Source organism: Suricata suricatta, chromosome 5, assembly GCF_006229205.1.
Source record: "Suricata suricatta isolate VVHF042 chromosome 5, meerkat_22Aug2017_6uvM2_HiC, whole genome shotgun sequence".
Classification (NCBI taxonomy): Eukaryota; Metazoa; Chordata; class Mammalia; order Carnivora; family Herpestidae; genus Suricata; species Suricata suricatta.
Window position 1 is genome coordinate 76,812,972 of NC_043704.1, and position 27,163 is coordinate 76,840,134.

The window sequence follows — 27,163 nt, forward strand, 5'->3', positions numbered from 1 at the left end:
ACAATATCTGGCCAATTCTCATTAAGCTCACACTGAGAATTAGAGGTGGAGGTAATATCCCAATTTTAATGACCACGTTGAGTACAAGGAAAAGCAGCTATTTGTAAATTGATATCCAGAATGACATCTATTCTGCTAAATAGCCCTCGAGAGCATTTCAGCATCTGCCACAAATGTAATCTCCAAAACACCTCCTAAAGTGGTTTCTCTGATCCTCAGGAAGAAGGGAAAATTTGCCTTTGTTTCTACAAGGGTCTCTGGGGAAAAATATTCACGTACCCAGTTATAACAATGAGAACGAGGAATGATCCAGGAGCACGAAAGTTAGGATGGCTCGCCATATTTTAAAGCTTATGTCTCTGAATAAATTATATAATAATGGTAACAACAACAACAACAACAGGATTACACTTACCTGTGTCTTTACTCCTATGTATTTGGAAGTCCCTATGAGAACAAACAGGCAGCCTCCAATTTATACATGTGTTTTGTTCCAGAAGTTCTTTTATAAGCTGGCTATTTGAAATTCAGTAAATCACTCCCATGCCATGGTTTGCTTTCCAGGCGAGTAACAAAACCTGGCTCATTCAACAAACATTTACTGAACATCAGTTTAACTCACAGGGTTGTTGGGTTAAGAGAACTATGAATTCTGGGCCCAGGTTGAAGAAAACCCTGGCATGAAGAAAGAGAGGAGGAGAGAAGACAGGCAGAGAAGAGAAAGTCAAACCTGTCCCATGCCCCCTGCAATTCTGAAAGAGAAACTTTGGATCTTCTGCTCCCACTAAGCCCAGTTTTCTGAGCCCCCTTCACTTCCCTGAGGCCCTCTTGCCACAGGCTTCCTTAACACCCCACAGTCTTCCTTCCAACCTAATCCATGTGCAAAGCTTGCTCTGCGCTTCAAAATGTCTTACGGTCCAGAAATAAAAACCGGAGTGCCCTTTCTGTGTCATTTCTGAAGAGTATAATTTTTGGAACCCAACAGAAGTGGCTTGAAATTACAGATTCTCCCATTATTTCCTCGATTGCTTTAAGAAAATTATATAAACTAGTGTAAAACTATGGACTCCTGACATAGATTGCAGAGGGTTGAGTCTTGGCTCCCAGCTCTGGAACCTTGGGAAAATCTCTCAACCCTTCTATACTTGGGGGTTTTCATGATGATATAATGGAACAAACAGTAGAGCCTACTTCATGTTGAGAGAATGAAAATAATTACAGCATTTGGAAGAATTCCTGTGCTTGGTAAATGTCAGCTATTTCCTGTTTACCTCTCTGAGCTTCCTGCTCCTACTGATATCGACCCTGAAGGATTGTGATGAGTGTTACATAGACACATAAAGTACCCAACACAATGTATTTTACTGCTAAAATGCAAGAAATATTAGTTTCCTTTTCCTTCTGTCACTTCGTTCATTTTCACCTTTCTGCCAACAGGAAAACAAATTTGCTGGAACTGGTACATGTGTCTTTTAGCTTTCACAGTTGTTACTAACAGAGGCTAGTTCTCCAATGTCAGGGTACGAAATTCAGCAGATAACAACTGAGAAAGAACTACTGTAGGAGGGCCAAGAAATCCAGAGGGATGCAGGGCATGACTGTAGAAGGTAGACGATAGAAAGCAATGTCAGTGATGGGAGGATGCCCCTTCTAAGAACCCTGATTTTACTCCCAAGATTTCAGACCTCTTGGGATTAAAGGTGTCAGTTACTTCAAGATGGAGAAATAAAAAGCAGTATATAGTACACATCAGTCACAACCTTTTCATAATCACAGAATAGAAAGGATGTCAGGTTCCTGATTGTCCTTTCTAGTCACCTGCACATTGTTGGGTATCTGCCATGGCAATGGTTTCACTGCTATGACTTTTTTTCTAGATCTTCTTTCCAGGCTTCCTGCTTTCATTCACCCCATGAACACTCTCTCCAGATTTTCACCTTAGCCCTTTTGTCTTATCATTTTATTTTATTTTATTTTATTTTATTTTATTTTATTTTATATTTTAGGGATTCAACTATAATATAGATGCATCCAATTATCTGTCTCCAGCTTTGATTTTTTTCTTCTAAGCTCTAGACACATACGCATGTAGCCACTGCCTACAGGTCACTGCCACATAGGTATCTTACAGACACTTCTAACTCCATCTGACATTATCTAAATCCATTACTTGCCCCCCAAACCTGCTCCTTCCCTGAGGTTTCATACCTTGGTTAATAGCACCATCGTGCATCCAACCAGGAAACCAAAAAATCTGAAAATCATTAAGAATACAGAGATGGGGGGGCACCTGGGTGACTCAGTTGGTTGAGCGTCTGGCTTCGGCTCAGGTCATGATCTCATGGTTCATGGGTTCAAGCCCTGCGTTGGGCTCTGTGCTGACAGCTAGCCCAGAACTTGGAGTCTGCTTCAGATTCTGTATCTGCCTCTCTCTCTGACCCTCTCCTGCTCAGACTGTCTCTCAAAAATAAAGACAAAAAAAAAAAAAAGAATAAAAAATAGAATACAAAGATGGGTATGCTGTAACTTTGCCCTCAAGAAATAGTCAATCTCACAGGGCACATGCATGTAAATTTCTCCCTCTTCTTTAAACCAACTATTAATGAGCTTTTGTGGAAGATCATTCTTCTACAATGAATGATTCCACACTCTTGTGGAACTTAGAATTCTACTTTTTGATGAGAGAGAGAGCGCGCACACATGTAGGAGAGGGGCAGCAAGCAAGGAATAAAGAGAATACCAAGCAGGCTCCGTACTGTCAGCACAGAGCCCAGCACGGGGCTCCATTGCATGAACCTTCAGATCATGACCTGAGCAGATATCAAGAGTCAGATGCATGGGGTCTCCCATGGACCCCAAGAATTCTTATTTATAAATGTGTTTGAATTAAACTGTGGTCTCTTTTTGAAACTATGTAAGGCAGGACATATCTCACATTCATTATAAACCCCTGACATATTGCACTGAATAAAACTGATCTTCAACGGCTATTGAAAGTATACATAAATGACTGTAAAACAATAAAGGAAGTGAAAAGCGACATGGAGACAGGCATAAGTAGCTGTGGGCTTATACCAGGGAAAAATTATTTCTAGCTGGAGAGAACAGGGAGCAAACATTTCATGAAAATGGTAGAATCTGATCTGTTCTAATGAAAGAATAAGGGACATTCCAGGAATAGGAAATATAGCAAGGAAAAGGAAGGAAAATTACAGAATACATAAGGAAATAAAATAATTTTTTCAGACTACTGAGTATTCCAAGTTCAGAAACAGTGAACAAGGTTAGAGATGAGAGAACTCAACTGCAGGTAAATAGAAGAATACATCCTTAAAGAAACTGGAAGATACATTATATGTATTGACATAAAGTTGTTCATATTATTCTTTTAATAATTTTTTATGCTTTTTACTATGGAACATTACAATCACAGGATGCACAATGATCCCCTGTACCTGTAACTATACTCAGCCTCAAAAGTATCAATTTGGTCTATGTCTTATTTCATTTACACCTACTCACTGCACCCCAAGACTATTGTGAAGCAAATCACAGACATTCCATATTTTCACTGGTAAATATATCTGTGTGCATCTCCAAGTGACAAGACCCCTTCTGAAAGCATAACTACAGTATCATTATCACAATTTAAAAAGTAATAATAACACATTTTATTATCAATATTCTGTGCTCAGAGTTCCCTGATTTTCTCATAAGTAGAATAAAACGCGATTTGATGAAGGCCCATATATTGAAATCAGTTGTTATATATCTTAAATCAGTCTTTCTCTTTCTGTTTCTTCCCTCTTTACCTCCCTTTCTCTTTATCATTTTATTATAATATAAAATAGATACAAAAACATTCCAATGTATCTATGAGTTAATGTATTATTATAAAGCAAATACCTTTGTGACCACAACTCAGGTCCAGAAATAGAACAGTACTTATCACCCCTGAAAGGCTTCCACATGTCCCATGTCAATCACAGATCTTTTACAATCCCCCAAAGGGGCCATTATCTATACTTTCACAGTAAAATCAGTTTTTGTTTTCATTTATAACTTCATCACTTCCATAGACACTACAGTCTCATCCATCAAAATTTTTTTTAATGTTTATTTTTTGAGAGAGAGAGAGAGAGAGACAGAGTGTGAGCGGGGGAGGGTCAGAGAGAGAGGGAGACACAGAATCAGAACCAGGCTCCAGGTTCTGAGCTGTCAGCACAGAGCCCAACGCAGGGCATGAACCTGCGAACCGTGAGATCATGACCTGAGCTGAAGTTGGAGGATTAACCAACTGAGACACCCAGGTGCCCCCCGTCTCATCCATTTTTAAAGCTGTATTATATGTTCCTTTGAATCTACACATTCTCACATCATGCCTTTCTTTTTTTCGTGCAATTTATCTGTTGAATAATCCAAGGCCTATAGAATTTTCCAGTACAGATTTTGCTGACTGCAAACTCATTGTGTAGATCAATACATTCCCCTGTTCTCTATATATCCTGCAAAATGGCAGTGGGATCCAAATCAGACTCAGGACTTAATCCATTTGGCACAATTATAAGTGATATTTTATTCTTTCATGAGAACAAATAAGTCTAGCTGTTTCCATTCTCATGGAATGGGTTGCAAAATGATTATATACCTTTATAAAAACACACTTCTCTGTCCTATTTCATTATTCAGTGCACATTTCTTACAGGAAAAGCAGAAAAAATACTTGATATTTTCCCTTACCAGTTTTCAAGATAACAAATTGATTTTGTATCATCCACCAAATGTGACCAATTATTTTGAAATAGTATGGACCTATGGATTTAAATTTAATTCTTAAGATTTAACCCCTTGTGACTACTATCCTTCCTGAAGTTCAAATTGTTCCATTTTCGGCCAATGGAAAACTCCTAAAGTTCATCCCTAAGCCATTTCATTAATGATTTACACTGTTAGATGCTAACGTTTTAAACTATGATTATGAATTGCCTATTTCTTCCTTTAAATCTGCCAACTTTTGCTCCATGCATTTGGATACACTGCTGTGAAGCACATATACTTGTACTATTTTTACAGTTTCCTGATGAACTGACACTTTTATTATTCTGAAAAGTCCTCTTTATCTCCGATAAAGTCTACTTTATGTGTTACTGGTATATCCATCCTAGCCTCCTTATTTTTATTCACCATTTATTTTCCATTTTAAATTTTCTCTCCCTTCTAGTTTCTGTTCAACTTAAGGCATTATCTAACAAATTCATTTACAATTATGTTCCTCTTAGTTTAGCCTTCATTTCTGAAATGACTTATTTTCTTCTTCCTAAATTTTTACCGAGTTGTATAAGTTTTGGACTTTTCTAATTCTTATTTACCTATGTTATTCTTTCTCATCTTGTATCATTTTTTTAAATGTTTATTTATTTTTGAGAGACAGAGTGCAAGTAGGAAAAGGGGCAGAGAGTGAGGGAGACATGGAATCTGAAGCAGGCTCCAGGCTTTGAGCTGTCAGCACAGAGCCCAATGGGGGGCCCGAACGCACGAACCGTGAGATCATGACCTGAGCCGAAGTGAAAAGCTTTCTGACTGAGCCACCCAGCTGCCCCGTCTTGTATCATTTCTTAATGTCTTGTAGCTCATTTTTGAAACAAGTCATATTATATCTTTATGGCATGCTTTTTCTTTTTTAGTAGAAATGTTATTCTGCTTCTTTTTCTCCTTTTTCTTATAACTTTGAATGGGATTTTTCCCTTGGTTCTTTTTGTTGTTCATTTTTATATAAAGTAAGGGGTTTTTTTCTGAGCTTTTGAGTTTGGAGGATTTCTAACCTCATAGAGATCTCTCTTACAAACTAGGATCTTGAGATTTCCTGAGCCTCTTCTGCACCTCCATTTTTAGCTGGTCCTTCTTTTTTCTTCCTCTATATTGTCCTGATCCTGTTTACTTAATGTTTATTATGTATCTCTTTGTTTATTTATTTATATTTTTCTTATTTTATTTATATTGTTTATTTATTTATTGAGAGCTCATGCATGAGTGTGGAAGAGGCAGAGAGAAAGGGAGAGAGAGTATCTCAAGCAGGCTCTGTGCTGTCAGCTGTCAATATAATGAACCACGTGGGGCTCGAGCTAATGAACCATCATGACCTGAGCTGAAATGGAGAGTCAGATGCCTAACTCACTGAGCCACCCAAGCACCCCAGTGGTCCTGTTGGGATCCTGCTACTTTTGATCGCACTCCCAGCAGCTTTTCCTGACTGTAGGTGGCATTTGTTCAGAGTTCTGAGGCACTTGAACTATTTCAATCCCTTCAGACTTCTTACTATTGGCCTCGTGGACTCATCCTCTATTTGAGAGCAGAACTCTTTCTAATTTCAGCAGCTCAGTTCTCGAGTTGGCCCACCATACTTTCCAGTGAGCACCATTGGCTTTTTGGGGGTTCCTTGCTGTCAAGTCCGCCAGATACCACATTACTTCCGTCTGCCTCCTTCCCTAGACACTGGTTCTGCATGTGGTTTGTTTCACTCACTTCACTGAGAGTATGTCTTGTGGTTAACCTGTCACTCGGTTTTGTCGCGGATGTGGTCCAGGAGTTTTTAGCTTTGGCTTATGTGGATATTTGAAGAGATTAAACAACAATGCCACTACCCCAGGTGTCACCTTTCAACACTTTCACTTTTGATTCAACATTTTCCAAGTCTCTTAGATGAGGGCAACATGAAAACACACGCAAATAATAATAAAATACAGTACTGACTAATCAAGGTGTTGACATACACCAGATGAATGGTCAGGCAAAGTATTCTCTACAACCTCCTTTAAAATGGCAAAAAGTGAGGAAGTGATAAAAGATTTGTATAAAATTATGAAGGAAGAAATAAAACATCTAACGAGTACAATTGCATTTTCTACATTAACTCAACAAACAGTTATTGCCATTTTAGAGAGGGCAAAATGCTCTCGAGCTTGCTTACCATATACCAAGTGATGGTTGGTTTGACAGTGGAAGGAAAAAACCCATCTACATTTGGACAAGTGATCTTCTGCACACCATATTCTATATACAGTCTATGCACTGGGAGTTTCATGGAGGAATTGAAGCAGCTATCTTTCTGAACCACTTCCAGAGGAAATGCAACTTTGCTGCAATATGTGGTGTTCCTGAAAGGAGAAATATACAATAAATGGGCAATCTCATTTTCATTTGATTTAATGCAGCAATCCTGTTGAAAAGAGCAAAGGGAAATAATGCTATGTGTGGAGATTTCATTTATCTGTAAGTTCATGTAAGAATTAAATGTATTTTGGAGGTATTTCCTATTATTTGACATCACAAAATAAAGACAGACACAATTAACTACCATTGATATACTGAAATATTTACCTGTTAGGATGAATTGCATTCATGTTTGAATGTCTGCACAGGTCGTTTCATCTGCCCAGACAGGGCTCTTCTCCCATCACCCCACCTTTCACATGGACACTTTTCATGTCATCCTCCATGCACCCCATTTCTAAATAGGGCCTCTCCTTTTCTGAGCACGTTGGACATTCCCTTGATTGAATTTATCCCAGTTCAAACAAGAGCATGACCATTGTGTGTTTTCTTCTGTTCCCTGCATGTAATACAGTGTCTACACTTTAAGAAGGCACTGAATAAATAAATATATTTTTAATGTTTATATGCTTTTGAGAGAGAGAGAGAGAGAGAGAGCACGAGAAGGGGAGGGGCAGAGAGAGAAAGGGAGACACAGAATCTTAAGAAGGCTCCAGGCTCTGAGCCCAACAGGGACTCGAACTCATGAACCGTGAGATCATGACCTGAGCTGAAGTGGTACAGTTAACCAATTGAGCCACCCAGGTGCCCCTGAATAAATGTTTCTTAAATGAATGGAATGGATGTAAAACATGTGTCTATGTATGAGAAAACAATAAAGGGAACATAGATAACGAAAGTAACTGATTTCTTAGGTTGATGGGTAAATGGATCATTCACTGTCTACTCATTTTTGTGATTTCTATGTAAAGTGTCAAACACATATTAGATATTCATTAACTAATTAATTGACACTAAAGGCAATGAAACTGGGAGATGCATTTCCCTCCCCAAGATGAGAAGAAGGGGTGTTTAAAGATGGCTTTACGACAATGGTAATAAGGTGAGAAGGGAGAGTGGCAGCTTTGATTTCTATCTACAGAAAGCGAAAGGTCCATTTATCAGGTGATGGACATTTAGGCTCTTTTCGTAATTTGGCTATTGTTGAAAGTGCCGCTATGCATCAGCACTTCTGTACCCCTTGGGTAAATCCCTAGCAGTGCTATTGCTGGGTCATAGGGGAGTTCTACTGATAGTTTTTTGAGGAATCTCCATACTGTTTTCCAGAGCAGCTGTACCAGTTTACATTCCCACCAACAGTGTAGGAAGGTGCCCGTCTCTCCACACCCTCGCCAGCATCTGTAGTCTCTTGATTTTTTCATTTTAGCCACTCTTACTGGCGTGAAGTGGTATCTCAGTGTGGTTTTGATGATGAGTGATGCTGAACATCGTTTCATGTGCCTGTAGGCCATCTGGATGTCCTCTTTGGAGAAGTGTCTATTCATGTCTTCTGCCCATTTCTTCACTGGATTATTCATTTTTTGGGTGTGGAGAAGATGTGGTATATATATACGATGGAGAATTACATGGCAATGAGAAAGAATGAAATCTGGCCATTTGTAGCAAAGTGGATGGACCTTGAGGGTGTCATGCTAAGCGAAATAAGTCAGGCAGAGAAGGACAGATACCATATGTTTGCACTCATAGGTCTACAGGAGAACAGGAGAAACTTAATGGAGGACCAGGGGGCAGGGAAGAGGGAAAGAGGGTTGGGGAGAGAAAGGGACGCAAAACTTGAGAGACTATTGAATACTGAAAATGAACCAAGGGTTGAAGGGAGAGGAGGAGGGGGAAAGGAGGTGGTGATAATGGAGGAGGGCACTTGTGGGGAAGAGAACTGGGTGTTATATGGAAACCAATTTGACAATAAACTATGAAAAAAATAAATTGAATTAAGAAACTCAAAAAAAAAAAGAAAGCAAAAGGTCTACCATGTGGAAGAAATTTTCTTTTTTAAAAGTCTATTTATTAATTGAGAGAGAGAAAGAACATAAGCAGGGGAGGGTAAGAGAGATATTGAAGCAAGAATATACATGGTATAGTCTTAGAGGATGAATCTTAATTTATGGCCTTAAAGACATTGGGCCTTTGATTGTATATGGTTCAATTTAAGGACATTCTCCATTTAGGTATCATCTCAGGACATTGGGAAGCTTCTGGTGTCCCCACCAGACAAGTTCAAGTCTAGATTCTCTTTAGGGACACAGAAGATAGGTAGACAGATAAACTGAATATATGGCCATCTGGAAATTGATAAACAGCATTTAAGGAATACTCAGGCATAAACAGCCATGCCACTCCTGTAATGTAAAAGAAGGTTAGAAAAGTTTGAGGAAGGGCTCAAGACAAATAGGAAACAGAAATAGAGACAATGATACACTAAAATGCAGAGTACGGGTACCTCAGTCGGTTCAGCGTCTGACTTTGGCTCAGGTCATGATCTCACAACTTGTGGGTACAAGCCCCGCATTGGGCTCTGTGCTGACAGCTAACTCAGAGCCTAGAGTCTGTCTTTGGATTCTGTGTCTCCCTCTCTCTCTGACTCTCCCCTGCTCACACTCTCTCTATCTTTCTCTCAAAAATAAATTAAAAACATCAAAAATTTTTTTAAATAAAAAAAATGGAGAGTAGACAACAAGACCACCCAGAAAGCTACTGATGACCCCTTCCCAGGCATTTCCTGATGTCCACTACATGTGGAAAGTTAATGGATTAACAATCATCAGAGATGAAAAGGAGGTCAAAGAGTTTAGGCTAATTTTCTCATTGGGAGGATACAGATACCGAAACTCTCAGACACTGACTTGCATGAGGTCACCAGCCGAGTAGGGTCAGGGCTGGGCTGATGGCCTAGTTTCTGTGTCTTTTCATCCATTGCTCTTTCTACTATAATCTGTCCTAAACTCTCCTACAACGCTGTCTTGGGAAACGAACAGTAGACACAAGCTCCTTGAAGCCTAGATGCTAGTCTAGAGTCCACTCCAGTGAAACTAAAGAGTCAGGTGAAAACCTCAAACAGGACTTCAGAAGTTATAAGGGGCTCCCAGCGCCACAGTGATGAAAATACTCTGCGACAGAGTATTTTCATTTCATCATGCCACAGCTTAAATATATCAAAACATAGTCATATTTTTCCATCAGAGACTAGTTAATATCCATGAGAGCCCAGGGGCATTCAGAAGATGTGGGATTATCTATCATTATATTATTCTATGTCTATTCAACATAGACCGAATTTGGAGACAAGCCCTTGAAAGAGACAATTAAGGTAAAATGAATGACTATGGTGGGCCCTGATCCGATATGATTGATGTACTTATAAGAAGAGATTAGGACAGAGATGACATAGAGGGAAGACCTTATGAAGACATGGAAAGAAGACGGCTATTTAGGAACCAAGGAGAAATAAATAAAATCAACTGATTATTCTTTAGGGGTGCCTGGGTGGCTGCTTTGGTTAAGTGACTCTTGATTTGGGCTCAGGTCGTGATCTCAGGGCCATGGGATCAAGCCCTGTATAGGCTATGCACTGAGCATGGAACCTGCTTGGGATTCTCACTCCCCTTCTCTCCCTCTCTGCTCCTACCCTGCTCGCACACACACTCTCTCAAAATAAATAGATAAACATTTAAAAATTATTATTCTTGGGGTGCCGGGGCAGTTCAGGCAGTTAAGTGTCTGACTTCAGCTCAGGTCATAATCTTGCAGCCCTGCATCAGGCTCTATGCTAACAGCTCAGAGCCTGGAGCCTGCTTCAAATTCTGTCTCCCTTTCTCTCTGCTCCTCCCCACTCACATGTGTTCTGTCTCTGTCTCTCTGTCTCTCTCTCAAAAATAAACACTAAAAATATTAAAAATAAATAAAAAATAAAAAATAGTATTCTTCAGAAAGGGCTCAGTTTGTTAATTTTTTTCCAGAGCAAAACATAATATTAATCTATGGTAACAGAAAAATGGGTATGCTATGGAGTAAAATACAAAAATCTACATGAGCCTTCAAGATTACAAAAATTGACTTGAAAGAAATTTTGCAGTATTGGTAGGGTGCTTTGGATTACATTCTCAGGTTCCCAGTGATATGGTGCTTATTTGCTCTTTAGGGGATTTTGGTGAAAAAACTTGAAAGGCATTGCTCTAAATGCATTTGATGGTTCCCCAATACTCTTCTTCCATAAGGCACCCAAAGGCTTCATTCTATGCCTGGCACTTTGAAAGATGCCAAGAATAACAGATATAAATGGGTTCTACTCCCCACCCTGCTCATTGTCTAGGGAAAGAGATGCCCCCAGGTGGGGCAGACATGCAGGCAGTTTCTAACATTAGGGAAAAGAAACAAATAAACAGGGTTCCAGCATTAGTTAATCTTGATATATGCCAGGGTTTGAAAGGGAACCACTTATAAAGGAAGTTCTCAGGAGTACAGGCATTTTCTCTGCACACTTCTTTCAGGCAGGCCACTCAGGTGAGGTGTAATTCTTTCTAGATGCTTCCTTCCCCTCCCCAGCTTTATAGCAGACGCATTCACCTTGATAAAAGCCCAGGAACTAAAGGAAAAAGAGAAAGGCACCACCAAGAATCAGGCTACCTTAACATGCAGGTATAGTTGCCCGTGTCATTGAGGAGGGTGGGCCGGAACCAGAGCACATCTTTCTCCTTACTAATGCGGTTGTCAGGGAGGCGGAAGTTAATTGGCTCCTCAAGGTCCCGGTCCTGCCTGGTCCAATACCAGATCAGAGTAAGGCCAGCTGAATGGGCTGTGCTGTAGTTGTATTTCAAGAAATGTTCAAAGAGCGGGCATTTGATGCGAGCTGGCTCATCTTCAAACACTTGGATCTGCCTCATGGTATCTAGTCCCCAGTCATCACAGCGCTCTGGAATGATCAAAAAAGAAAGAAAAGGCTGGTGAGTCATCTCATCTTCAAGGTCTGCAGAGAACACACCTTCTTAAGACACCCAGTCTATTCCAGGAACCCCCTTTCCTGGTCAGGGTTAGTAGCCCTTCTGTGATAATTGCATGAAATACAGGTCGCCTGGGTGACTCAGTTAGTTAAGCCTCTGACTTCAGCTCAGGTCATGATCTCAGTTGATGAGTCTGAGCCCCACATCAGGCTATGCGCGGACAGTTCATAGCCTACTTGGGATTCTCTCTCCCCGCCTTTTTCTCTTTGCCCCTCCCTCACTTGCATTCTCTCTTTCAAAATAAAAAAGTAAACTTAATAATAATAATAATAATAATAATAATAATAATTGCATGTAATAGAAGCCTTTGGTATGAAGAAATGATTTATCTACCTTCCGTTATCATTTTTGGTTACCTCTTGGAAATGACTGGATCTTATAACTTGATCCTATTGTACCCTATAAGGAATGATGGAGAATCTCACCTGAAAAAGAAATTATGTGCTCTTTCACCCCTGTGGGGACAGAGGAGGTTCTAAGGGGAAAATTGTAACTGAAAGGACAACCTTAAAAGACTCTCAGTTCTTCCCAGGTCTCCTGATTTGGGGGCTAGATCTGCCCAGGCAAAGGTACCTACGTAACAGACTCACGAACAAAACCACACGTAATAAATAAAATGAAGTTTGCCACTAAGTTCGTGGTTGTTTGTCAAGGCAACATTTTTGTGGCAGCAGATAATCAAGAGAACAACTAGATTTGTGGCTACTTTAATTTTGATAAAAGCAAAGAATTGGAAGCTATGTGACCTGCAGAAGAATTTGGAAGCACTCAATCCTTAAGTAAGTAATAGATCTCTGAGAAATTTAACAAACTGGTTTTTTCAAGACTCCACAAATTACTATTATTTATAATCACTATGCTTTTATTTAGAAATATCTTTTAAAATTCAATATACAAAGAAAGAATTGGGAGAGCAAAATGTCCACACCAATGCAAACATGACAGTATTTAAAAAAAAATAAAACATCTATCTTACCAGATTCTTCAAATACATTTTCATTAAAGCTACAAAGTTGCAGAATCAGCTCATTCAGTTTATAGGAAATTACAACTACAGTTTTTCAGATACATATGCCAGATTGAATACATGCAACCAATGCCGCTCCTTTCTGAAACGCCACTAAAACTAAAACAATTTTTCAAGACATAACCCCAAGTAACAGCAAGAATAGGAAAAAAGACGGTAACAACATCAAAATTGACAAGCTGTAATCAGTTCAGCCTATTGAAACAGACAAATCTTAGTCCAGCACAGAAAGCTGGACAGCACCCCAGTGCACGATTTCCAATGCTTAGAAGACCCAGAAGGAACCGGCAGCCCTGAGATCAGGAGTCGCTAGTGCCATTCACCCAATAGTTCTGGGTTCTCTTCCTAGGCAAAAAAAAAAAACCCTCCATTTTTCTGTCCCTCTGAAGGAGAGGCCACGTGACTGACTCTGGCCAATATGATGCAGTGAGTGTCACTTGTGTTGATTATTTTAAGGGCTAGAGCATATTTTAGGTTTCTTTTACTCCTGCCTTGGCAGAGATAAAAACACCGGGATTGAGCCTCCTTTAACTTGGGTCCCTCGACGTAGATGACATGCAACAAAGGGGGAAAAAAAAGAAAGAAAGAAAGAGGAAAACCATCAATTAAATAAGTGAATGAAAACAGACTTACACCACAAAAATATTTTTTAAAACTGGACAAAGAGAAGATGCTATAAACTACCAGAGAGTAAGAAAGGAGACAAAAAAAAAAAGTCACTTACAAAAGACCAGGGATCAGAATGGCTTTGGAACTTTCAAAAAGACTGGAAACTGGAAGATAATGAAGCAATGTATGTGAAGGGGAATTATTTTCAATCTTGTATCTACACCCATGGAAACAATTAAGTGTGAAGGTGGCATTTTCAGGCACATCAGGACTCAGTAATTTTACTTCCCATGTGCTCTTTATCATGAGGCTTCTGAGGGATTTGTGTTAGTAAAATGAGAGAGAAAAAAGCAAATTGTGGGATGGAGGAAGAAGGAATGCAATTCCAGAGACGGGAAAGGAATCTCCAGTATAACAGTGAAGGAGATCCTAGGCTCACAGCTACACGGCAGGGCTTGGGGATGAACCAGGGTAAGTAGAAGGGAATGGAAATCTCCAATTAAAAAAATAATAATAATTGTAACTAATGAACTATCTGATGAAATTGGCACTGTGGAAAATTATGCTGAAAGGCAACTGTAAAGTATGAAACCAGTTATCCAAAAGACCCAAATTAAAGCGAGCATATGAAGGCTAGGCAATTAATAACTTCCAAAAGTAAGAAAGTAAACAATCATAGTTCATTAATATGTGAAGGGATATTAATTACATGATTATTGATTCAAATGTTGCAGCACATATGTAGAGAGGGGTGGGTAAATAAAGGAGAGGGGATGGCCATTTAGGAGAGAGAAATCTCATGGACTATAATTAAAAAGTGAAAAAAAAATGCCCAGAGTTGTCAAAATGAAAACTAACAATAGGCACAAAATGATTAGCAAAATATAGATAGAAAATGCCAGAAGGAATAAATAAAATACTTAAAAGCAGTGGCTTCTGAAGAAAAGAGCTAGAAGATGTGAGGAAACTTAGGCAGGAAGAGTACAATTATTTGGGTATAAACCTTTTATATATTGGCCTTTAAAAAATCTCTGTGCATGATTTGCTTTGAATATAATTAAAATAATAATTAGGGGGAAAAAGGGAAGGAAGGACGGTAGGAAGGAAGAAAGCCCATATCATGAAATAGGACTGGCAAAGCCACTCCTGGGGTTTCACCATCCTAATTGTATTAGCTTTCTGGTAGGAAAAAGAAGTCTTGACTTCACTTTTTAATTCCAAGATTTGTATCCGCGTGCTTTGTCACAATAGTCATTTCACTTTTGAATTATAAGGTTTAGTTTAAATGAAGAAGAGTGACAGGTAGTTGGGCAGCTGGCAGTATCTGGAATGGCACTATATTGTTTGTTATCTGAAGGAAAAAGATGCTACTTCCTTCTGTATTGGATAAAAATATTCTTTCTGCTGTTCCTAAAGGCACCTCCCTCCAGAGCTCGGACAATGTGTCCAAATTTTGATAAGGTAGAGACAACGCTACCAGATGAAAGTTAACATCCTTTCTGCAACTCTGCTCTCTAATATACCTCAATTCAGATCGCCCCAACTTGGGCCAGTAGACAACAGTTCACATGCCGTGAGCTGTCATAACAGGAACCCTGGTAAACCAGAGAGAGAGAGGAGGCCCTTCTGAGGGTTAATGGTGCCTTGATTAAAAGAGACTTCCTGACACCAATATTACAAATTGTCACTTTGTTTGGTGCCTGCAGGTTTTTACAGTCCTGGGAATGATGAATAGTAAGATGGATGATAAGTGACAGGTCAATTTTTCTTTTGTAAAAGTAGGAGAATGCAGACCGTGAAAGGGGGTGCTGAGCAGAGCGAGTGTGACATCTCAACCGTAAGCGCCTACTCCGACCTACGGAGGAGGAAGCAGGAGTGGACTCCGGTGACTGCGGGGGCAGATGTGGCAGAGACTGGTAAATGTTCCTGAACCCTGGCTTCCCTTGGCCCGTATCGAAACGGCATACCCTTGGACACTGAACTGGGGCCATTTGATTTGGTTCTGGCCAATGGATGCAGTTGGAAATGTATTAACCTGAAACTCCTAGCTTAATCTATGATGTTTTCTCCTTCTCTCACATGGGGTCCCTGAGGGCCAGAAAATTTTGAGTAACGTAGTATCTAGAGATGGAAGGAGCCTGTATCCCTGACCCTGCTTGGAGCAGAGCTCCTCAGAAACGCCACCTCACTTTCAGGGGGCTGTGACTGAGTGGAAAGATCAACTTCTATTGTGTTAAGCCACTGAAATTTGGGGGCATATTGTTACAGTAATTAGTATTTCTATATCAGTTACAGGAGCTAGTATTTCTATCTTAACTATCAAAAAGCAGGATTTTCCTTTTATCACATAACTTAATAAATCAAGAGCAGACACATTTTAAAATAGCTTTTGTTAAAGGCCTTTACATACTAAAATTTAAATACAGATCAATCACTAAGATTTTTGGCTGATTCCATAGACTTAAAATCTTTTCAATCAATTTAAATGCAATTCATCTTAAAGTGGCAAATAAATCACTATACCTATTAGGTATCTCTTTTACAGAATGTCCCATGGGCCAAATAAACATACCTATAAAGTGAATCAGCCTCCTTTACAATAGAGACTGAAAAATACACATATAAATACACATATTGGTATCCCTAAACATCAGCAAAAAAACAAAGAGAGAGAGAGAGAGAGAATGAGAGAGAGAGAAAGATATTATTATTGAGATTTTTCTTTCAGGTATTTGTCCATTTGAAATTTGTTCTGTGAGTTTTTAAGTTTCCCTCACCAGCCACCTGAGGGTATTTTGTTGGAGCTTTTTAAATTATTCAATGAACAAATAAAAATAAAATCTATGGCAACAGGCTGGAGTGTCATGTAATACCAAATTAATTATATGACTCACTGCAGGCACGAGCAGAAGAAAAGACTGGGGAAAAGGCTGCTGTGCAAATATATTTGTCTCTTATAACAGCAAAGGGAATTTAACAAATTATTGGCAGAGCGAATTACTTTTTTGTTTAAAATGTCCCTTCTTACCCAGTGTACTCCACAGGGGAAGTCTTCTCTAAATTGGCCCCTCGACATGGGGAGCCACAAAGTCATCATGTCCCTCAGCCAAAGGATTTCTTAAGGCTGAGGCTGAGTGGCACAGAGGACTAATGGAATGTGCAAAGCCTCCCAAAGCCAAGTCACTGGAAAATCCAACCCACGCTCCTGACAGCAATTAGCATTTATATAGCAGGGTATACATTTTAACTAATTAATCTCACAACACCCTCTTGGGCTTTCATGCCCATTCCCACATTACATGCCAGGAAACGGAGACAGAGAGATTAATTGACTTACTTTTGCCTGAGTGGTAGCACAAATAAAGGCTGCCTGCACATAGATCTAGGATGCTTGTCCCTAATCCATGCTCACACATTCAAAGCAAGATATTTCCCACAGGAAAGCTATTCATGTATTTGTATTTATTAAATATTCATTCAGAATCTGCCGGGAGCAAGGCACTGGGCTGGGCGCTGGGGTAGAAAGACATGTAGATATAAAAACCCAGGAAGCTCAGGTATAGAAAAGAAAGAGGGGAAGGTTTAAATGTAGGAAGACTTCAGGTAGAATTACTTTCCATATGTAATTAATTGCCATATGCCACTTAACTGACATAGAACCTTGGGCAAAATGCTTCCCCTCTAGGACTCAGTTTCTGCTTGTGTAACATCCCTACTTTACGGTGTTGAATGAGGATTAAGGGGCTTGGTATAATAAAAGGAGTTCAGTACATACTGGGCTGAATTTGCATAATAAATCTGAATAGGTCCTTGCCTGGCAAGAAGTTGGCAATCTTGGAAAAAGAATAAGTGAAAATACCTGATGGAATGAACCATTACAACAGACTTCTAAGTAGGAGTAGAGCTATCATGTGATTCTATGACTTTACATTAGGTAGGGGGAGGAAATGGTGGTCTTGAGATTGGATTGTGATCAGAAACAGTCCTTTTTCATATCCTCAGCTGGAACTCAGTGTGCTTTAGAAACTGTCCCATCAGTAACTGTCAGTAGTCTTTTATTTTAACCTTTTTAATAGTTATTTATATGATAGAGAGGCAGAACGTGAGCAGGAGAGGGTCAGAGAGAAAGCCTCTGGGGGTGTGGGGGGGGTGGGGCTCGAACTCATGGACTGTGAGATCATGACCTGAGCTGAAGTTGGATGCTTACCTGACTGAGCCACCCAGTGGCCCCATAAACTTCAGTAGTCTTCTCTAATCCTGAGGGCAGAAGCTAAATATAATGAAAAGGCTGGTTTTATAATCCATTCTTATAGTTTTGCTTAATTTTGTTTTCCTAGTGATATATGAGGCTTCTCAGGAAAAATTAGCCTGGGTCTATGATTCATTTAAAAACTACACACTGAGGATCCTGCCATGGGTCAAGCTCAGGACACACTGGTGAACAAAATCAAGGTCTCATGGAGCTCACCTCCTAACACAAGGAGACTGACATTAAACAGCTGACACACTAAATAAGAAAAATAGAGGGAGGCCTGGGTGGCTCAGTCGGTTAAGCGTCTGATGTCTGCTCAGGTCATGATCTCACAGTTCGTGGGTTTGAGTCCCACATCAGGCTCTGTGCTGACAGCTAGCTCAGAGCCTGGAGCCTGCTTCAGATTCTGTGTCTCCCTCCCTCTCTGCCCACCCCCCCGCTTGTGCTGTCTCTCTCTGTCTCTCAAAAATAAATAAATATTAAAAATAAATAAATAAGAAAAAGTATAGAGTATATTGGAAGGTTAATCAATGGAACAAAGAAAAACATAAAACCTGGTAAGAAGGATCAGAAATGAGGGAGGGGGAAGAGGGAAGGAGGAATTTACAGTTTTAAAGGGGGCGGGCTGAATAAGTCCCTCAAGCATTATGAACCTCAGCTCCTAAGACCAAAACTTTAAGCTCATACTACAGAGGAGTTATGAAAACTGAATGAGCCTAAGACATAAAGCACAATAGCAACTGCAAAGTTCCATGCACATATTGGTGACAATTAATCTGTGGGCTGCCATTTTGTGTGTGACCTTTGGAAAATGATTTTCTCACTCTGGTCTATGGGAGAAACTGCTAGTCATGTCCCACTGACCTTGTTCCCACACTCTCCTTCTTCAAAAGTATGGGAATTTCCATCTGGGCACAGAGCTGTTCAGAAGAAAGACTACATTTCTCAAGCTTTCCTCTCACTTGGATGTTCTCAAGTGGTAAGTTCTGATCAATGGAATATATTTGAAAGGTCAAGTGGCAGATTCCAACAAACATTTCTTTTTTTATTACTTTTTAAAATTTTTATTATTATTTTGAGAGAGAAAAAAAAGCACATGCACACATGAGCTGCGGAGATGGCAGAGGGGGAGACAGAGAGAGAGAGAGAGAGAGAGAGAGAGAGAGAATGAGAGAGAATATTAAGCAGGCTACATGCTCAGTGTGGAGCCCCACGTTGGGCTTGATCTCACATCCTGAGATCATGACCTGAGCTAAAATGAAGAGTCAGACGCTTAATTGACTGTGCCACCCAGGTGCCCCAGAAAAAAATCTCTTGAGAGATACTGGCATGTTCCCATGTTCCAGCTCCCAACCAATTTCTTCCATCCTGCTTCTTGGAAGAGGGATGCCACATCATGGAAGATAAGACTGAAGGGCACACCTAGCAAATGGTGGAATGTGAGAGTGAGACGCAGAACATAAGGTGCTGCTTACCAGCCCTGAGCTCTCTAGCTCTAGATTTTACCTAAAAAATAAACCCTTGCTACTCAATATTATTGCTACTCAAAGTGTGGTCCACAACCCACCAGCATTATCAGCACCTTGGTAGCTTGTCAGAACTGCAGATCTTCAGACCCCACCAGGACTAACTGCATTAGAACCTACAGTTTAACAACATCTTCAGATTATTCCTAAACACATTAACATTGGATACGATTAGTTTAAACCAAGGTTATTTTGTGTCTCCTTAGTCACAGTTGATCATCATACTGAAGGATAACAATGTCTTATTGCATCTGTTGAATAAATCGTGAGGTTTAGCCACCCCATAAGTCTATGTCTCTTTAACTAATTACATTAAAAAATATTTTCTTGGGGTGCCTGGGTGGCTCAGTTGGTTAAGCGTCTGACTTCAGGTCAGGTCATGATCTCACAGTTCGTGGGTTTGAGTCCCGCGTCGGGCTCTGTACTGACAGCTAGCTCAGAGCCTGGAGTCTGCTTCAGATTCTTTGTCCCCCTCTCTCTCTCTAATCCTCCCCTGCTCACGCTATCTCTCTCTCTCTCTCTCTCTCTCAAAAGTAAATAAAACATTAAAAAAAATTTTAAAAGAACATTAAAAAATATTTTCTTTTTGTCCCTCAATGGAAAAAAGTAAAAAATAGTAGGAAATTTTGGGGCACCTGGGTGGCTCAGTCAGTTGAGCATCCAACTTTGGCTCAGGTCATGATCTCAGGGTTTGTGGGCTCAGAGCCTGGAGCCTGATTCAGATTCTATGTCTCCCTCTCTCTCTGACCCTACCCTGTTCGCACTGTCTCTCTCTCTTTCTCTCTCTCTCAAAAAATAAATAAAACATAAAAACAATTAAAAAATAGTACAATATTTTTCTAGCAAAATTCTATAGCAAACCACCAGTTTTCAAAAAGAAAAAAAAAATCTACAAACTACATTTCCTAGAATATGATATAAGTAGAAAAACATCATTAAAAGAGGTTTTTTATTTAGGGGAGAGCTACTCAAACAAAGGTCTAGAAAATGCTTCTGAAGTTCTGTGGTTATCAACTAAGCTTTAAAAAGACAAGAGAGAAGGTAGGGGTGGGGGAGGAAGAGCCAGACTGAGAGCATCTATCACACATCCTCATGTCGCTTGTACTGCTCAACAACGCTGAGCTAATAACTCGGCAGATGGTTTTCCTGGACCAAATAATTAGACATACCTTACTCCCACTAAAAAAGGGAGTTTTCTTGATTGAGTAATTTGAAGAAAATAAGAAACAGCCCTGAGCAGATGAGAAGATTTGCGAGATAAGGAAAGCATGCCAAATTCAGAAAGCTGGTTTATGGGAGCAGGGGTGGGGGGGTCCGCAAGCCTCAGTTTTGCAGAATGTCATTAGAGCTTGATCCTAGAACATGGTTTATTCCCTATTGTGCTGTGCTCCCTCCTGCAGCACCAGACAGTCATCTTTCCAATGTCTTAAAGGCTGTTACTTTATATCAATTAAAAGGGGAGGGGCTGGCCAGTGTTTTTTTTTTTTTTTCTAATGTGGAGCAAACAATTACCAGGCAAATGTGAAAACAAAGAAAACAACAAAAAGGAAGAGGTGAAAATGGAAAATGAACCCTCACCAATGAAAACAACCAAACCAATGAAGTTTAAAGCCAGAACATATACCATCGTGATACTTAAAGTTACGAAATCACTTTATCTAAAGGATGACTGAGAGTTGGGATTTTTCAGAGCCTAATTATCATTAGGCGGCCAGTACACCGGGATCTCTGGACAGTATGGTTTCCAGTCACTCTCTGGGGTTCCTCTCTGAGTCTGTGAACATGAGTGCCACGTTCTACAGTTTCCTTGATGGCAGAGGATGTGAGGAAAAACCCCAGGGTCTCCCTCTGCAGAGAATTTTACAGTCCCTAGGTCTAGAAGAGCGGCTGAAGGTCTGCAGGCTCTTTCTTGGTCTCCATGAAGTCAGTTCACAACTGGAGCTCCAACAAAAGGATGCTTAATCATCATGGGTTATGTCCAAGTAGGGTCCAACAGACCCCCTGCCTACTGCTTTGCATAATAAGGAAGAACATGGAACAGCATCATCTAATAGCCACCTACAAAAGGCTCTGTTTTCTCTCATCAGAGTTGCAGCAGGGGCTGGGAGGCTAAAGAATGGATTCTGGGTGTGCTGCCTCTGTACTACGGTTCCATTATTTTCTTTTAAAAAAAATCACTGTAATGAGCATCCTCATGTGGCTGAAGGGAATGATTTTCTTTGCAGGGCTTTTGTGACAATAAATAAACTGGCTTATGTCAAGTGTGGCACACTACACTGGGAAAACTCTAAGCAGTCATTAGCTGGTCTTTCTGGTTTTTTTTCCCCCCAAGCAATCTTTTCTAATCCGTGATTAAGATGTAAAGATCCAATTACTATTCTCATACAATAATCAAGCAGCCTTCCCTCTCTATTTTCATTATTACATAATATTTATTCAGGGTCCTACGAGTGCCAGTGGCTATAAACAAAATGTAGGGAAAAATATAATCCCTGCCTTCAGATTTCTATTCAAGAAACAGATAACGCAGCACTGGAACTCAAGGTATTTCACACTCTATCACAAAATCCCAGAACATAAGGATTTTAGATCTGGTCGTAGCCTCCAGTGTCGGTAGAATAGCAGGTAATATCCCCATACCACAGATGAGTGAATGAAGCTAACAGAGAATAAAAACAGGTCTGAGACATGAACCAACAGTCTATGAGAGAGATGGGGAAGGACCAACCCAAGTCTCCTATATCCCAAAACGACTTTCCCTCCGGCATACACAGTACCTAGTCTCTGGAGTTTGACAATCCTAGTTCAAAGCCTGTTCTGTCACTTCCTAGCCATGTGAGGACACACAAGCAAATTATATGCTCCTATGTGTCAAGGAAGGCTGATCTGATGATTAAATCAGATAATGCTTTTAAAGTATTCAGCAAAGAGCTAATCAGTGGTCCTATTATTAATATTGCATTCCTCTCTGAATTCCACCCTGAGTATGGCCAATTTCAAACTGAACGTGGCCCAACAAATGTTGTTAACATTTAACCTATGGGGACTTGCCCTTAACAAAGTGTTTGAGGGCATTAGACTACAAGGCAGTTTTTAAAACATGCAGAATATCGCTTTCATTTTACAAATGGGGCAACTAAGCCCAGAGAGCTAGCTTGATAAATGGCATTGAGCTCACAAGTGGCAAGCACAGAATCCCTTCTTTTCTATCTAAATGTCATTTCCTTTCCATTACATCATCCGGGTAAAATAGATACTCCTCATACGTGTCTCCAGAAACATTCCCAGTTGGTATTGGGCATGTAAGCAGTACAATATTATATTCCAGAGGATAAAATAGACAAAGAAGCAAACCTCAGAATATTGGAACAAATAACATTCGCAGTGGACCACAGAGGATAACACTGCTTGCATTCTATGTGATCAAGTCACACAATTATTCTTTTCCTCCCACTCATACTACAGGTAAAGACACTAATATGTGGATCTTGTCTTTGAGGCTGAAAGCAAAGTAGATGGTAATGCAGATCACACGTGGGGCACCTGGAAAGAAGGATCAAGAAAATACATAGCTAATGAAAGTACCCACCACATAGAATTGTTGACAGGGGTAAAACAGATCATACACAAAAAATACCATATGCTCAGGTGCACAGTATGAACCTAATAAGTTTTAGCTACAATTATGTTGATTTTTACAGATGAGGAAATTAAGACCTAGAAAGATAGCAGGGAAAACAAATTATTGTGTGTCTGGGCTTGTGAGTTTTTACTGCATCTTACCAGAGCCAGGAACAGAAAACATAAAATTAAGATTTAAATCCTAAAATGAAGAAAGCAGGCTAAGCATGGACTGACTCCTTAAATTAGTGAAGATAACTCAAGCAATCACTTTCCCACTCAACACTGTGATGGAAATTTAAAGCCTTCTAGGTAATCTGAGGTGCCTGGGTGGCTCGGGTGGTAAAGCGTCTGACTTCAGCTCAGGTCATGATCTCATGGTTCATGAGTTCGAGCCTTGCATCAGGCTGGCTCTGTGCTGACAGCTCAGAGCCTGGAGCCTGCTTCAGATTCTGTGTCTCCCTCTCTCTCTGCCCCCACCCTACTCATGCTCTGTCTCTCTCTGTCTCTCTCTATCTCTCAAAAATAATAAACGTTAAAAATATATTTAAGGCACTCTAGGTACTAACTTGTCTTTGTGCCCTCCATCCCCACATCTGACTTCCCAACGGCGTTTCAAGGAGTCTTCTTCAGTGGAAGTACATCAAGGAACTTGAACTTTCAATTAGAAGCTATCTGATTCCTTTGCCTCAAGACTTCCAGTCATATTCTACACACAACTACAAAGCCAAAGGAAAGAGCATCTTGTGAGCCTTGCAAGCAACCTCCCCAGCAATTTCTCAGGAAATTGCCTGGAGTAAAAGGGCATTTGAGATCTTCATCACCTGCCAGGATGAGACACAGGCTACAATCCTGCCACTGCATTTAAGAGAGGCATCACCTGTGAAATGCCAATGCAGTCTCATTCAATTTTAATAATGTGTCAAGCATGTAGATTTTTCTTGAAGGCTGGTCGTGACAAGTAGAAGACAAAAGATTCTGAGAGAAAATCGGGTGAAGCAAACATCAGAAGCTGAGAGTGTAAGCTGTGGGATTTGGGGAAACGTCTGGCTGTGAATGATGAGGGGGTGGTGGGAAGGATTCGCGAGGAGGAGTCCAGAGTCCCTGGGTTTTCAGTGGCCCCTCGGCTAGAGAATAGTGTCAGCTCCCAAGGAGAGAAGCATATCTTGGGAAGATAAAAGACAAGATACAATCATGGTCCACCTTTCTAAATATTTAAGTCACTTATAATCCACTATGTATCTTAGAAAACCGCTACACATTGGAGCAGGAAGGGGCCCTCCTGAATCACCCAGGAACATGACACATGATACAGATTAGGGTCTGAGTCCAAAGGGTTTGTGAAGGAGTGCCCGAGTGAAAGGCTGGTTAGTAGCAGAGGTGGGATGAAACCTTCCAGGGTCCTAGTTACTTGCCCCATATCACCTTATCTTTTGCCTATAAAACCAACTATGCAAGACAGTTTATGTTCCACTTACATCAGTCTTTGCTTGTCTTTTTTTCCTGGATGTCAGAGTTTGAATTTTTATACCTATATTTATGTTCAGTTTTCTTTGTTTTTAAGTCTAGTTGACACACAACGTTACATTAGTTTCAGGTGTACAACATAGTGATTCAACAACCCTATACCTTACACTGTGCTCACCATAAGTGTAGCCACCACCTGTCCCCATACAACCCTACGACCCTACATTCAGCTTCTTGACTTACTGTATTCTTAAGGTTGAGGACATTTGCCTCTAATATATTTAGTACTGAAGAGAGAGCAACTTTTCTGACCTCCAGAGCTCTTAAAACGTAGGAAGCAAAGCAGGAGAAGGAACTTTTCATAGATGAAGTAAAAGCAGTTTATCTCTAGAGAAATCAAAATGTAGAATCTCTTCTTAATTCCCTTCTTATTGCTAACCCGCTTTCTGAGAGGGCACACACATTCCCTCTCCACACACATACACCAATGGTTCGCCACTGAAAAGAAGCAATATAATTACTATAAATTACAAAAACAAAAATAACATAAATTGGTGCAAGATCAGGAAAAGGGTCTGCCATTGCTAAGAGGGCTTTTAGGTGCTTCATGGTAGTCAAGCTGTCGTGGTACATATGTCTCAGGGGGTGTGTGTTCATCCAGGTATACATTCCAAGGCAAAACTGTCCAGTCCAGAATGTTCATACCTGGGCATTTTCAGTCTCCCAATGCTACCAGTTCTCTACCTCGTGGAGAAACTGATTATGAAGATGGTTGATTAGAAACACACCATCTTGTTTCCATTCTCTTAGAGGCAGGAAAATGTGTCAAACCCATCACCTAGGAATCATTGTCTTCTTCCCCCTGCCACATCCCATCCAAGATCACAAATCCATGATTGTTAACAGAATCCACAATAATTTATGTTTTACATGGCAGCTTCAGACATGATATTCTTTGATCACAGAATGAGGTGTTTGTTGTTGCCCCATTTTGGAGTTTGGAAAGAGGCTCAGAAATAACTTGGAAAAGTGCTAGCGGCAGCAGAGTTTTCTGCATCCTGAGCCAGTGACCCTCCCAGAGCCAGTCCTCTCTCCATGAACCCTCTCAGGCTCTCTGATATCACGCTCAGTCCTTTGATTTCCAGTTTAAAGACTTTATGCATAATTTCTTCCCTCAATGCTTCCTACAGACATTGATTATTTATGTTAACAAACATCTCAAACCATGTTCTTTCCTTCTGTCTTATAACAAACTAGCTACTGAGACTTTGTTTAAATTTAGGAATGCAATCTCAGACAGATATCTTTAAACTTCCTTGACACTATAGTTCCTGAGGTACCTTTTGGGACACCTGATTTCTTGTCCTGTCAGTGTGACCACCATCATCATTATTATTATAACTACCACAACCAACTAATAGTGAGTGCTTCCCATATGCCAGGTATTAAGTGATTTACTTTTATTATCTCTTTTAATTCTCCTAACCACTCTTTCAGATAGCTTTATTACTGCCCCCATTTAATAAATGGGGAGCATGAGTCTTACATAAGTTAAAGAACAATCCGCAAAATTACACAGAGTTAAATTAATTAAACAAGAAGGCTATTAGACTAAGGTGGCTTTCATGCCTTAGCAGCCTACCTAGGCAAACAAAAGCCTAAGTCTATAATATCTCAAGATCAAAAAAATCAAAACCCAATGAACCCAATTACAAACAGCCAAATAGACTTTAACAGGTAATGTAACTACTTAAGCTATAGTCAACCAAACAGTTCTCTTGAACTAGAAAAGTCTTGCCCCCAGTTTCCATTGGCAAAGTGCTCCCAACCACTTCCAGTTTGGTGCTGCCTAATTTAATAGATTTTTTTCCTCAAATAAACTCTTAAATTTTTAATTTTTAACATGCCTCAGTTTATCTTTTAGCAATAGGAAGCATGGGACAGAGGATTCTAACACAGATCTGTCTCATTCCAGGGTCTAAAACTTAACCTTCACTGTGGCCAAGTACCTTCCATTTTCTTGCATCCAGATTTCTCATGTATAATATGTAAGAAGGTAAAACCGGATGAGCGCTGATTCCTTCCATCTCTACAATATGATGGGTTGACAATCAATACTAGGTTCAAGGGTGTTTTCTAGCTTGAATCTTAAAACTGTAACATCAAGCCAGCTTTTCGGGGAAAAGAGCAGAGTTGGAGTGCTAGTTAATATAAAGTGGAACAAACGGGGTCTCTTTAATGAGGAACATAAAATCCTTGATTAGTGGTTCCCAGCATCAGAAGGCACATGTCACAGCCAAGAGGCAAGAGGGCAGCTCACATCTGTCTGAATTAGAATGTCATTATGTAGTCATGTTTCTAATGGAGACAATGAAGCTATCTTCAATGTTCAACTTTTCCTCACAACACCCACTTTTCAAAAGCAGAGAAGTCAGAAATGTCAGCTTGTCCTCGAAGGCAGCTCCCTCGGGCAATAGCTGCCTCTGTCTTATTAAGTATAGTCAGGCATGACTCAGCTCCTCCATCAACTGTCTGCGAAGGAGAACATTTCACG

At 40.1% G+C, this 27,163-nt stretch overlaps 1 protein-coding gene across 4 annotated transcripts in view; it reads right to left on the reverse strand.

Moving 5' to 3' along the window:
* Positions 1–27,163, reverse strand: part of IL1RAP (interleukin 1 receptor accessory protein) — a 144,485-nt gene that overhangs the window by 48,308 nt on the left and 69,014 nt on the right. For all 4 annotated transcript variants that reach the window (XR_003908709.1, XR_003908710.1, XM_029939635.1 and 1 more), the window contains exons 3-4: positions 11,734–12,019; positions 6,968–7,154 (exon numbers count right to left, since the gene is read on the reverse strand). Coding sequence is in view for 2 of the 4 variants with exons in the window: in XM_029939635.1 (XP_029795495.1) it covers positions 6,968–7,154; positions 11,734–12,019 (473 nt within the window). In the remaining 2 variants the exon portion in view is untranslated. The remainder of the gene's footprint in view (positions 1–6,967; positions 7,155–11,733; positions 12,020–27,163) is intronic.